A 14,442-nucleotide genomic window follows, 5' to 3' on the forward strand; every position below is an offset into this window, starting at 1 on the left:
GCGTTCAATTCTCAACTTGTCTCTTCCTTTCCTCAATCTACCCTAAAATAAAAAATAAATAAAAAAAAAAACTTTTTAATTTCTACACTTAAATTTCAATATTAATTCAATTACTTCGAGAAATAAGAGCAAAAATAACGTATAATACCAATTCTAATTACCATGCTTGCATTGAAGAAATGCATTTGACAAGATTTTTTGGTTAAAGCAACTTCTCTATTCTTCCTGAACTTCCATTTATAGCAAGTGGAAAGACGCTCCACCAATCGTAAATAATCCGTATTAGTATGATATTCTCCGATTTTATTGAGTCAGCTCGGATTTTGGGCAACTCATTGAAAATTATTAGCTTTTTCTTATTTTTCCGATATGGGTTTGAAATGTACGCTCAACACAAACAATTGAAAGAGACAGAAGAGTACAACACAAAAATTCCTTTCATATTGCACATAATACAAGTATAGAGCCGAAGATCATTGGCATTATATCACCAAAATTGTACACACTCCAAATCCTCGAAACCTGCTTTTCCCTAATTTATTTCTATAATCACTGTCTAGATGTTGAATAAAAACGGGAACGTACGAATAAATTACATGACAATGTGACAAGAAGTATGGACTAAATCTAAATACATTTTTCTTGGAAAACAAATCAAGTTTTGATACTAGCTTTTGGGTTGAGTATCAATATAACAGGCTTTAAAGAAGGCTAAGATTTGAGAGATACCAACAAGACAATCAGGTGTTAGGAAAAAAAAGTCGGATTTCACCGGTGACCGTTGAGTATATGCAGAACAGAGAGATGAGAGAGAGAGAGAGAGAGAGAGGAAAGCACCATTAGAAATGAAATCCGCCAAAGTCACCACCAGGGAAGCCGCCTTCAAAGTGAAATGTATATTGTTGTCCCCCACCACCACCGAACGGATCAAAACCTCCAAAACCGAAACCACCTCCACCTCCACCTCCACCGCCCATACCCATGCCGTCTTCATCCTCTCCTCGGTCATATCTTACACGCTTTTCCTCATCCCCTAGGACCTGCAAGTGCAAATACGATTGAGTTCCCGCAAACAAGTAAAACTCGGGTAAATTGAATCGCAAATCAACTTCTACGACGGTTTTGCAGTTTCATGGGCTATATTGCTATTGCAGTAACTTAAAAACCTTAACAAAAATCACAAAGCACTGAAACGCTAACAATGCTCATGATAAGAAGTGGTGGCTTCTACTTAACAGAGAGTCACAAATTGAAACCTTGTTAAAACCTAAACCTGAAATTTGATGACCTTTGCAATGAAAATTCTTTATTTCTTTAGTTGGTTCTGAGATTAACAAAGCCGTGACGCTTACTGTGACTAACAACAATCTGTAAAAATTTGTACAAATAGACTAAGCCTAAACAACTTCAAAGCAATTCCAATCAGATGTCTGATGTTCCTTCATAAGTGATGGTTTCCATAAGTCGATTCAAATAGCACAAAGGCTGATATAAAAGATTTATCAAGAGAGGAATGTGCAAAATCTAACCTCATATGCTGCCGCTACTTCACGAAATTTGTTCTCAGCTTCCTCTCTATTGTCAGCATTCTTGTCTGGATGCCACTGCAAAGCTAGCTTCTTATAGGCACGTTTTATATCCGCAATAGACGCGGTTTTTGAGACACCGAGAATTTTGTACCAGTCTTTGCGTTTACTCAACTTTAAAGCTTTCTCAGCTCTCATCAATGCTTCTCTAATGCTCATGTCCTGCAAATCAGAAACAAACCAATTCAGTACCTTATGACATGCTAGAGTTCAAAAAGAAAGAGTGCAGGTTATTAATAATACCTCCACTTGGTCAAATAAGTTGTATTACACTTCTACAGGCAGTAGAGAAAATATATGCATACAGTTCATGAGCATGAATCTTACCGCTACATCGCCAATATATAAATCATACTCTCCCCAAAACTAACATAATTTAAACCAATTCAATAAAAAAAATTCTTATTATTGATTTCCAATAGCATTCGCAACACCTACAATGCCAAAGCCTTGATTTCAAAAGATTAGGGTCAGCTACCAATAAATCAGTCCTAGTGGTCGTCCACATGAATCATCACTAATAACATTTGAAATTTTAAAATCAGGCCGCACCAATGAGTCTAAAATAAAATCCAATGTAAAAAATTCAAATCCCAAACTCAAAACAATAATGATTCAAACTTGTAGACATCGAAAAAAGCCATAGAAAGGTCACACTAAGAAGAAAAATAGAAGAGGAATAGATAAAAGAATAACATGTTGTAAATGCTGGAAAAATAAGAGCACAATTCATCGAGCACAAAGATCCACCAATTTAACTGCTAATTACCATTTGCACAAAAGAAGTGCAATGTACAGAACTACGAAGATAGATGTTAAACCAGGAAACCAACCTGGGGCGACTTTTGAGCTGCAGCTTTCAGATCAGCCACTGCTCCTTCCCAATCTTCCGTCAAAAGTTTTGCTTCACCCCTCTGAAAAAGTAGCATCAACAACATCAGATAACCTCAATGAAACAGCTCTCTAATTGGACAATCTAATCTGATTAATCTGGTAGGTTCATCAAAAAATATTATACTCAAGAAACAATATACTATCATTTCAAGTTTTAATGCCAACCTGAACCAAAGCTTCGGTAAGCTCTTCATCAATGTTTAAGACTTCAGAGCAACTACTCAACGCATCCTTCCCTCTACCCAATTTCACTAACAACTTGCACAAGCCAAGTTGAAGATGCACATTGTATGCAACATGATCAGGGTCTAGAGCAAGAGCAGCTTTGTAGTCCTCCACTGCAAGACGCAATTTACCTTTCTCTACATTTTGTTCGGCCTGAGAAAGGTAAAAAATAAAATTTAACATAAACATGATGAACTGAAGTGGGAAAAACAACAATGTCCACAGCATTCACTCCGCAAAGACATCAAAAAGAAATGGAAGTTTTTCTAATCTCTTACACTTCTTGTTTTCTTTTCCAATTTTTTCAATCCAAAATAAGCTTTCTTCAGTTCACTGTGTTCTGGATCTAGACGAAGTCCTTTTTGATAATGTCTGAGTCAACAAAAATAAAAGAGTAAGTGTGATGTTTTTATTCATTGTCAACATGTCAATGTCTAAGTATAATGTTCTGACTAAACCTCATGGCAACATCATGATCTGCCAAATAGTAATAGGCACGACCTCTAGCAAGCAAAGCATCAAGGTCATTATCATCTTCTTTCAGAATGTAGCCAGTTTCAGCAATGACGCCTGAATAGTCTTTTGATGCCAGCAACAATTTTACCTTCAAATTTTTGGCCTGATACATCGTTCATGTAATTTTGTCAAACAAGACTGTTAAATAGACAAAATGTATACAGACTTAGCAGATAATAAATAAGACATGGCCACCTTCGAGCATGCAGGAGAGAAAACAAGCACAACTTTGCCAACATATTCCAATGCTTTCTTAAAATCTCCTGAATCAAAAAGACTAGAAGCTGTTTCTAGTGCACTTCGAGCCTGTTGCAACTGAGCAAGCTCCCTTTCAGCATCTACATCTCCAGGCTTCAATTCCAGAAACTTTTTATAATTAACCTCTGATTCTTCATACCTACATTAGCATAACTATACATAAAAGATCTTATTCAAGAGAGTTCATCTTCAAAGAACATTAAAATGGGGCCAGGGTTGTTAAGAGGCAGATTGCTATCAGTGCCACCATGTTGTTATGGGGATATCAATTCTAAACCCTAAAATTATATTTATCATCAAAAACTCTGCAGATAATACGGTTATAAGGCCCACTTAACTGAATTTGCATCTCATGTTTTAATTACAAAAGTGATAGCATACTCAACTAGAACTATATTCATTCCAAAATCAAAGAAAAGGAGAATACTGGAAAAAGATAAATTGTTGACCTATAAGCAATGCCCGAACTTAAACAGGAAAACCACAAGCTAAGACCAGCTTTCATTACAGATGAATAACAAACAGACTTAATACAGCATTCCAAAAGAATAGCAACCTGCACAATTCACGAAGAATACTTGCCCGACGTGAATATGCCTCTGAGAGTGCTGGAACTGCCTCAATAGCGGCATTTAGATCCTCAAGTGCCTCACTATAGCGTTTCACTTTTATACTTTGAGAAGCCCTTTCCAATAAATCATCTGCTTTCACTGGATTTCCATCTGCATAAATATATGCACAATTGCAAAAAATGATTATGATTTTTACAGCTAGACTCTTGAGTCTCTTGACAGATAACTGGCCAAAACATTTTGGTACACAAGACAGATCCTTTACAGACCACAACAAAAACTATAAAGAAGCAACTCACATTCAATGTACATGAAAATGTTCAAAGGACACTTCTCACGTAAGGAAAGTTCAAAAAGTCATAAAATGGGTGGAAGATCAAAGGCCAAGCTGCTCAACCATCTGATGATGCATCATTATCACATTTTTTAGCTTAACAAGTTTACAGTAATAAATAAACAAACAGAAATAAAATCAAAGAGGTTACAAGCAGTTTCAGATTTAAATGCCACTGTTTGCTTTGGTACATAAAGTGGGTACTGAAATAAAAGATGTTACCCTACACTGCTAACATAGCCTGTTACTAACAAACCAATTCACCATGTTTTTGGCATAATTCAAGTGAAAATTGGTGAATTATATTAAATTGCTTGAACCTATAAGATACCTTTGAAATCAAGTAAGCCTAATAACCATCTTCTAGGTTATACAACACAAGAGCTTCAAGAATTGTAAATCGAGAATCAGCAGTGATGGGGCACTTCATATACTCCTCGGGTCCCTATGAGATTGCATCAAACCACTTTTTGTCTCTATTTTAACAGATCAATGATTGAATGGGGTAGCCTTTGTCCTATTTGGTGATATTTAGTGGCTTAATGGTGGAAAAGGGTATTTTGAAATGTTAATTAGAGGAATGGGACTACAATATAAGGTTAAATGGTGTTTAGACATTAGGTGTAAAAAATAGTCCCCGAACAATTGGGCTCTCATCGTCTATCTTCCCATGCGGTTAAAACTTATCCCAAGCAGCAACGGGGCAATTTCTAAGGGACCATCCAAAGGCATTTGATGCAATCACTTGAGAAGCATGCAGCCTGTAGGAGTATAGGTTATGGTAAGGGAACAGGCACCAGTAATTTGTAAGAGAAGGCTGCATCCCAAAAACTGCTTCCTTCTAATATAAGATAAGTTAATAAGAGTATAAGTTATAGCTTCTGTTATAGATCAACGTAACAGAAATTCAAGAATGTTAGCATCATTAGTTCAATGCCGATATATTTAAAATCTATAGCAAGTCATAATTTGCTAAGCAGTATAAAGTACACCTCAATCCCAAAACATGTGGCACTACTTTGATAGTATGTAGTTTGAGCTGCATCAACATTTTTCTTGAAATATTAAAAGGGGGAAAGGCAAGTCCATAATTTATGGAGGAAAAAAATATGACTCATAATTTTGAATGCTAACTAGCCTTGCCAAGAAATGATTTATTCATGTAGTCGACTCTAATCTTTTGGGATTGAGACATTGACATTGTTGTTGTACTAGCCTTGCCAAAATTTTCTTGCATTTGGAACATTATTAATAGGATTTTTCTTGACATCTTTTAAACCATGTAAACCAACCAATCTATATGAAAAGTTCGTCCTTAAAGTCCAACAACAAATCTCTCTACATATTAGTTCAGACTTAATATAGGTGAATCAAAGCACCAATGATCTCAATAGTCTAGGTGAGTCACAAGCTTTTCTCCAACAATGAAAGAAGGAACTGGAGTGCAAGAAATTCAAAGGATGATATCCTTCACATTTTGTGAGAAACAAATCTCTCCAACAATAAAAGAAGGAAAGCACATACATCTTCCCTCCCTTTTTCTTCCTTCCTTCCTCTTCATTTCCCTTCCTTTCCCTCTCCTTCCTTCTCTTTCTCTTTCGTAGAAGAGCACTCTTAATTCCAATCAGATGTAGTCAAATATTATAGAATTCTGAACAGAGAAGGTTGTTCATGGCTTATAGGAATGCTCCCCTACCATGTGACTTTGCCCCACTTTCTAAGTTGGGTAGTCTATGTGACTTTTTCCCATTACCCTTTAAAAACTTTCAACCTTTTTCTTTCTCTCTTTCCTCCTCTATTCCCATGGCCGAATCACATGGTTTGCCAAGCACAAGGACAATCCAAATTTAAAAATTAAGTACACGCAATGAAGAAATTATTAGCCAAGAAAGAAAACCATCAGGAACAGACAATGAATGAGCTATTAAGCCAAGAAAATATAAGGTTTCCCAAATAGGAATATGAGAGTTCCCATAATTCGAAGCACCAACTCAAACCTCCAAACTCTAAGCACGTTTCTATTTCACACATTCAAAATATAAAACCATTGCATGCTCTTATTAATAAGGAGTTTTTAAAGCTGGAAACAAAACCAGAAGTCATTTATTAGTTATAGCCTAGGACTTTGATATTATACTTGAAGGATATGAACAGATGCCAAGATTCAAGATAACAGAGGCAATGCAAGTTTTGAAAGCCAACTCAAAAGCCTCTCATGCGATTATGCAGATGAGAAACTCAAACTATTCAATATGAGGTGGCAAATTTTCGTTCATTTTGAAGTCTGTTCTGCACATAAGTTTCATGACTAGTAAGTAGTAACTAGTAACTAGTATACAGAAAGCTATGGATAGATCCTTTCATTACCAAGTATTTCCACCAAGAGTCATAATTTCTCTACACGGAAAGGCTGGACTGGAATCCTATACAAAGCTATTGATACAGCCAAAGCCATCTCCCCCCCCCCCCCCCCCCCACACACACACACACACAAAATTGTGACAGGAATGCTGCATAACCTAGAGGCCTTTACAAATCGTAAAAGAAAAACTAGACATACATGTCATGAACATCATTTTGTTAGGAATTTGATGAATGAGAGCTACATTGTCATAGTTCTTTGATGACTTGATGTTGAATCTTCCAAAAATATATGGGGTGAAAGCACTCTAAAGGAGTATCCCTAATACGAAATATAATATAACGCGCTGCTTGAATCCACAATGTGTATCTAGTTTGTTAAATTAACAACAATCCACACGTCTGAAGTTGCGATTCGCAGGAGATTAGCAAACCAAATAACACTGCTCTAAAGTGAACTGTCAAAAACACTAGAGTAAGCACAAGCTTAAAGTTGAAAGTGATTAAACTATTAAGCAAAAAATCATATTTCTTTAGTTTTAATGGACTTAAGGGAATTGACTCGTTAAATTATGTGCAATTCATATTTATGTGAAGTTTCAGATGCTCTTTGCTATCAAAGGTCAGTCCTTAACAACCTATGTTTAATAAAAGTAAAGTTGCGTAACTCCAATTCTCCAAACCCTTCTAGATGAGTGTCATTGAGATAATGTAATGTAATTGTTGATAAAACTATTTAAGTACATAAATAGTGATGTGAATCAAATTCCTTTACACAAAGTAGTTTTCAATAAGAGACTTGTTGGATAGTTACAACTTACAATATACTAAATAATATTTGGGAATTTAGGATCACGAAACACAAATTTGTACCCATTTTTTTGGTGGATAAATTATCTTTCATCATAGTATCCATATCATTAACGAGGTAATGGAATGTTATTGTATAGTATTCATATCATTACAAGAAAACATAATCCAGCTAAATGTCGACAGAATGGTGCTGCCTCAGCACGAATTAGCAGAGTAGTAAATTTTAGTATATTACTCATCAATCCAGGAGTAAGTAGATCCTCATAAATCAATATGATAGTAAAACAACTACACCCTAATGCGGTAATGCCTGAAAAGCTGAACCTGAATCAACTATCAAAAACACAAAACTTTGATCACATTGTAGACTAATAATGTCCTATTTCCAGCTAAAAAGTCGGGAAACTTAAACCTAATTACCTTTTTTCTTTTGAAATGAAACCCAAGTACCTAAGTAACCTAACAATTCAAATACTGAATAATTGAATCTTCATTTACACTATGCAATAAGACACCCACTCAACAGATGAACACAACTTAACATTCAACAAAATAAAGAAAAAAAAAAAAGGAAAGGTACCTGAGGCAGAGACGAGAGGTTGAAGAAGTAGAAGGTGGCAAGCAAGAACAAAATTAAGGATAAAAATGGTGAAAATAAAGCCTCTCCAAGCAAGCATATCAATGGCGGATGGAAAAAAATGGCGTAAATTAATCATTCCAGAAATTATAAAAATCGAAGATTAACGGTGTTATTGAAGAACAGAGATTTACCGGAAATCTTAAATTGGGTATTATTCAGTTTAGAGAAAGGAAAGGGCGAAGGGAGGATTCGCATGCGAAGACAGTCCACGTTAATATGACCAATAGATGATTGCCATCTGGACTTTTTACGCAAGTTCTATGAGAGTGATGACATGGTGTACCTTTTATCCTCTATTTAGTTGCCACGTGGATTGAACCATTAAAAAACAAATATTTGACTTGTTACGCAATCTAATGTGTTCTTTTGATCATTTATATATTAAACTATATAAATTTTAAAATTATAAAAACTTAATGTTATAAAAGTATGTGATTAAACGATTCAAACTAGATCTCACTTCAATATTTTTTTTTTTACACATTAACCGCAATATATAAAATAAGCTTTAACAATGAATAGTATCAAAATTGTTATGTAGCGAGTATTTTAGAACGGAGGAAGTACTAGTTTAGAACTCGTGTAACCCCAAGAGTTTAGTTTAGAGACATATACAAATAAAATTTTCAGAGAATAATGCAAGAAAAAAACTCTTTTGTTTAAGAAAAATATGTAAATATTAAATTAATACAACTCGACAAAGCTCTAAGAAATCATCGTATATTTTTCAAAAAAATAATTCCTTACTTACGTATAAATTATGTTTTTTTAAAAATTAATTTATTTAAGATTTTTCTTTAAATAAATAGAATTGATGTAATAGTATCTACTTACATAATTTAACTTTAAATTCATTTAGGAAAATAAATTGTCACGCAATATAGTCCTATCAAATTAATATATTTGGCAAAACTTTAAAAAGTCGTCGTGAAGGATTACAAATATTAATACATGAAGAAAATAACAATAACTACAAAAATTATTCTTGTGAAAAACTGTCTCACGATAAGACGACGTCAGAACAAAAGGCCCATATACTAGTAATTATATTAATTAGCCTATTCAACCTATATATAAAAAGCGTCTGACAGAGTAACAGTAAAACACGGAAAATTGTGTAACTACATTATAGTAACGTGCATGATTCCAACGTGGCTGCACTTTTCCTTCCAAACATTCAAGATTCAACGTAGAGTTGAATTTTCCCTCCCTTCTCATCACTTCACCATCTTTTCACTCTCATCATCAATCAACCAAATACACATGATTGCCACCACTGACCAAACCTGGTTGACTCAATGACATTGGTTCCTTGCTCACTCATTATTTTTTATTATAATTTTTTTAAGTATATGTAAGCCAAAAAAAAAAATCAAAAGCGGTGAAAATTAAATTAATGACCATATTAAGAGAAATACATACTTTAACTGAGACAACTTGATTCTTCTTACTTTTTATACTTAATAAGGGGGTAAAACTGAAAAATCTTCTATGGATACAAAAGACATTAGCGATAAAAATTAAACCTTGTTGCGAAAGTAATTAAAAAGGAAAACATTTAAACACTAGACCAACTTATGATTCTGTCCAAAGGGGCTTGTTACAAAAATTGTTATCAAGTCCAATACTTGAGCTCATAGAACCAAAACTACCTAAACTTTGGGTTAAAGGGGCTATTACTACTTCCAAGAAAATCTCTAGTTAACCCATTTGATGATACCAAAGGAAGCTTGACTTCAATTGATTCATTATCCACTTTTGTATTAGTTGGCATCATGAGCAATTCATCAACACAAATTCTGGTGAGAGACGGTATTTTTGATAATACATCTCTAATTGAGCCGGCCCATAAAGAAAAATATAGAGTAAGAGTAGTCATTAAGTTTTATTGTGCTGGGCCTAAGAGACATCTCTCAGTCAGAAGACCGGCAGATTGATCAATGTTCCTCATAGAAGTTGCAATTGTTCTAATATTAGGTGCCTTAGTACGTGATGAGGCACCTGATGTATCGTGGCGCTTTTTTAGATTACTTGGGTACACTTGTTTCACTTCATTTGAGGTAACATTGCTTGTTACAACTCCTAGAGATGTGCCCAAAATAGAAGGGTTACTCCTTGTTGAACCAATTTGAGCAGCTTTTTGTAGGAGAGCAGTTGCTGACATGGGTGTGGATGAATTTGTTTGTTCATGTGAATACAAAGAGCCTAAGCTTTCAACCAAATTGGTCTTAGTGTTGCTATTTGTTCCTTCTTCCTTTAATGTAATAGGGAAGGATGAAAGTGAAAGACTTGAAGTGGATGAGCCAAAAAGGTTATTAGTTGTCATTTGAACGATATCAGACAAACCTACAAAAAATAATTTCAGCAAAGTTTAATTCAGTTCAACTCAATAATAATAATTTCATTATTATTTTAATACTAATAAAGTTGACCTCAGTTCAGCACTAACAAATATTGTACCATTAGTAACTAGTTAAAATATTTTTTTAATATATTCGATATAAAAATTAATGATACGTTTCACACCTAATTATTAAGATTCAATAACAATCAAATTGTATTGAATAGTAAATAATCTAAGGATACTTAATAGTTCTTATAATATACCTACATAATGAAAATAAATATGCAGACATATTGACCATCAATTCCATACATACTTAAAATTTTTGATTTCTTATGAGGCAACCTTACTAGATGCACTCGATCTTAATTTGTATTTATTTTTTTGTTTTACTCAGATTGCTGCTAACTAGCTAACTAATTTGGACGGGAGAGTGATGATTGCTACTTGCGCGGGGCGCGCCTAGCCACAAATAGTCGTATCTAAAGCAAAAATATAGTAGCACACACGTTCACTAACCTGAAGTGATCAGATTATTGGCAGCAACAATGATGCTAAAATCGGTTCGAAAAACGGACGGGTGAGCTGAAACATGATGTTGAAATCCTTGACTAACAAACCCATGTTGAAAACTTGTACATTTGTTATTTGAATCATTTTTGAAACTTATTGTTGTTGGGGCTGGAGCAACTGAACCATTCCTGCCACTCTCTACGGCTAGCGCATCACAAAATGCTCTATGTGTAATAAAACTGTCTTTCCTACAAATTTTTTAACACAAAACATGTAAAATTTATACATTATAGAAAAACCATTTATCAAAAAAATATTGATAGAATGATGGTACTTCTCAATATTTAGTTTTTTATAAATTATCTAGTTTTACGAGTGTTGCTTCAATGTTATATAGTGAATTATCTTTAATAAATATTATAGTCATGTGAGATCTTACTAGAATTATCTCAATTTGTGTTGATGTATGATATGAGATATCAATCAACTTGTCATCATCATTATATCCGATATATTTGACTAAAAAAAATTATGATTGAAGCCTAAAGCGAAATGAAAAAGACAGACTATAACCTTATCAAATGAGATAAGGAGGTAATTTGCTAAAAATACTTATATAGTATGATATAACTAGAGATTTAGCAATTTAAGAAAGGCATTGGCTGTCAATGACTAGCTCATTAAATAGATCATGTGCCATTTTTTCACATGAAGCTATATATAACGTTTGCCATCAACGATCAATCGAAAAAAACTTATTTGTTATTCACTAATAAGAGTAAACTTATATATATCCGACCCCCCAAAGCTATCATACGAGCCATATATTCAATGGAATGTTGTTGTACTGGCATAAATGTTTGAGAAGAAGAGTTGCAAGTAAAAAGAAAAAAACAATATAACAATGTTAAAACAGATCGATTACACGTGATTATTTTGTTAACGGGCTTGTACACAACAAGATTCATATAAGTGAAGAGTTGGCTGCACATAAACTAGATAAGATTATTCCATCCTAAAACCAATTGGTTATAGGAGTAGCCTATCAAACTTATATGTTAATCAACCTCCCTCTAATTATTCGATGCGAGATCAGATATAAGTTATTTTTCCAATAACACCAACCAATAGAATGCAAATGAATAAAAATAGTTTACCTAGAAAAGAGTGTACCACAATCACAAGTATAGTCCCTAGTACCACAAGTCTTATAATGAGCTTTCCAATCAGATTGCACAGCATATTTCTTGGAACACTTATCACACTTCCATTTTTTTTCACCATGTTTTCTGCTAAAATGTTTTTTAATACCAGTTAGATCACCAAGTGCTCTTGAAGCCTCATGATGTACACATGTTTTTTCAGGACAAATATAAACCTTTTTCTTTACTTCTTTGTTTGTTCTTTGTTTAAGTTTCCATGGTAGGTTATGTCCTCTTCTATGGAGTTGAAGGTTTTGATCCCTTTGAAACCCTTTGTTGCATATTTCACATATGAATCTGTTTCTTGCCATCAATGTCTTTGGGGATAATGCAATCACTTCTGCATCTGGATCTGTTTATGTATTTAACTGTACGTCAGAGTATATAACATATCATGGGACATCAACCATCAGCTTAAGCTTTTGATTAATTGATTACTTGACATGATATCTGAAGTCAACGTGACAAGAGGTTATAAGTTCGAATCTCAATCATCCCTTATTTAAAGTAGAATGTTTAGTTAGCGTTATGTATTGCATCCATACTTCTAATCCAAAAGGCTCTTGTATGAGAAAGCGTGTTAAAATATATAACATATCATGGAGCCCTCAACTAACAGCTTAAGTTTTTGGTTAAATTGGTTCCTTAACATCAACCATTATATCTACTTATGTTTTTCATTTATAACCAATACGTATATAAGGTATTCACCCAAAAATAAATAAAATTAGATAAAGAAATTCTCAAATCACGGTGATTTGTAAATCACCAAAAACAAAGAAAATAAATAAAATATAAATAGATAAAATAAAACCCTAAAATTCCTCCCCTATCAAATCATGTCACATAAAGGTGATTAATCAAGTTAACAAATGACCGTGATTATCTAGACAAACTCTCAAATAATCACTCGATTGAAATTTTAAACTAATGATTGACACCCATAATTCGTATCATGCTAATAGTTATTCTAAAACTTGGTTTTATATTGTTATCAAACTCATCTCACACGAGATTTCAATATTAACTAGTAACTATAAATACCCAAAATTGATTTTGTACTCTATTTGAAACATAAAATAAGTTCCATAAGGGAGTCACTTATTAACTTTATTTTTTAAAGTATTATAAGAATAAAAAGGAAATTAGAAGATTTATATAGAGAGAGCTACTCTTGTGATACGAGAGATAACGTTTCTTGGTGTGATGACTTCATACTAAGTGGTTTATATGTTAATAATAGTATTAGTTGAAGTATTTAGCCCAAATACGAATGGCATTTCACGATAAGACTGTTTCACATGAAAATTTGAATTTGTGATATAAATATACAAATAAAAAAGGACTTGCCTGGATTTCCTGGTAAATTTCTCTTCTTCTTAGAAGGAGGATTAATAATAGTATTATTATTGTTAGTATTATTAGGGTTTTGATGATGTTGTTGAAGTTGAAGATGATGATTTTGAGTATGGAAGCTTCTATTGAATGTTGAAGAAGATAAAGAAAAGGAAGCATCTCCATCATCTCTTTCTCCTCCAATACAACTAATATGTTGCAAATTCATTCTTTTTTTGTTGGTTGGACTTGTGAGTTTATATCAAACCCTAAAAACAACAAAATTCCAAGAAAAATACAATTAAATTTAATAAATAAGGATGAAATTAATGAAGGAAAGAAACAAGAGAAGTAGTTTTTATTATTGAAAAACAAACAAATCACTAGAGCTTAACAGTATGTTTTTGGGTGTATATATGTATTGTATACTCATGTTTTTACTCTTTTTTTTCTTTCACTTGGATTATGCCAAAAGAACAATAAAACCCCAATATATAAATCCAATCAAGGCGCTTAGTTTAAGGTGAGTCGAACACTCATATATATATATATATATATATATATATATATGTATATGGGTTACTTATAACTAACCACAGATTCTTGTAAGAGCTTTTTGGTTAAAAAAAAAAGAGAAATTAAAAAGGAACGGAGGGTGTAATACAACTCATATAGTCTAGACAAGTTCGAATCCAGAAGCTTTGAATATAAAGCATATTCCTCTGTTCCTCTTGAATAATAGAAAAAAAATGAGTTATTTTTTTTAGAAAAAGTAGATATTTGATAATAAATAAAAAGAAATATTAAATTATTTGATTACCTTAAAAGTGAATTAGAATGTACAAATGA

General features: G+C 33.3%; 2 protein-coding genes across 2 annotated transcripts; both read right to left on the reverse strand.

The window, feature by feature from the left end:
- Positions 1-463: 463 nt before the first annotated feature.
- Positions 464-8,395, reverse strand: LOC130827628 (dnaJ protein P58IPK homolog). The gene is made up of 9 exons (XM_057693399.1): positions 8,140-8,395; positions 4,036-4,201; positions 3,417-3,618; positions 3,164-3,324; positions 2,984-3,077; positions 2,646-2,858; positions 2,420-2,500; positions 1,530-1,748; positions 464-1,040 (listed from the first exon to the last, which is right to left on the reverse strand). Exons 1-9 carry the CDS (start codon positions 8,273-8,275, stop codon positions 840-842), a joined length of 1,473 nt encoding a protein of 490 aa, XP_057549382.1. The 5' UTR covers positions 8,276-8,395; the 3' UTR covers positions 464-839.
- An 834-nt stretch (positions 8,396-9,229) lies between these two features.
- Positions 9,230-14,097, reverse strand: LOC130827629 (zinc finger protein JACKDAW). Its single transcript, XM_057693400.1, has 4 exons — positions 13,609-14,097; positions 12,214-12,610; positions 11,063-11,304; positions 9,230-10,545 (listed from the first exon to the last, which is right to left on the reverse strand). The coding sequence occupies exons 1-4, from the start codon at positions 13,820-13,822 to the stop codon at positions 10,085-10,087; spliced, it is 1,314 nt and encodes a 437-aa protein (XP_057549383.1). The 5' UTR covers positions 13,823-14,097; the 3' UTR covers positions 9,230-10,084.
- Positions 14,098-14,442: the final 345 nt, after the last annotated feature.

Source organism: Amaranthus tricolor, chromosome 11 (assembly GCF_026212465.1).
Source record: "Amaranthus tricolor cultivar Red isolate AtriRed21 chromosome 11, ASM2621246v1, whole genome shotgun sequence".
Lineage (NCBI taxonomy): Eukaryota > Viridiplantae > Streptophyta > Magnoliopsida > Caryophyllales > Amaranthaceae > Amaranthus > Amaranthus tricolor.

Excerpts from the sequence above, each read along its gene's own strand:
- LOC130827629 (XM_057693400.1), bottom strand. The coding sequence starts at position 13,822 with ATGAATTTGCAACATATTAGTTGTATTGGAGGAGAAAGAGATGATGGA. Across the intron at positions 12,611-13,608 it reads AAATTTACCAGGAAATCCAG|ATCCAGATGCAGAAGTGATT; the intron begins GCAAGTCCTTTT and ends ATACATAAACAG. Across the intron at positions 11,305-12,213 it reads TGTGGTACACTCTTTTCTAG|GAAAGACAGTTTTATTACAC; the intron begins GTAAACTATTTT and ends AAAAATTTGTAG.
- LOC130827628 (XM_057693399.1), bottom strand. The coding sequence starts at position 8,275 with ATGATTAATTTACGCCATTTTTTTCCATCCGCCATTGATATGCTTGCT. Across the intron at positions 2,859-2,983 it reads TGGAAAAGAAAACAAGAAGT|GCCGAACAAAATGTAGAGAA; the intron begins GTAAGAGATTAG and ends TACCTTTCTCAG. Across the intron at positions 1,749-2,419 it reads CAGCTCAAAAGTCGCCCCAG|GACATGAGCATTAGAGAAGC; the intron begins GTTGGTTTCCTG and ends TCTGATTTGCAG.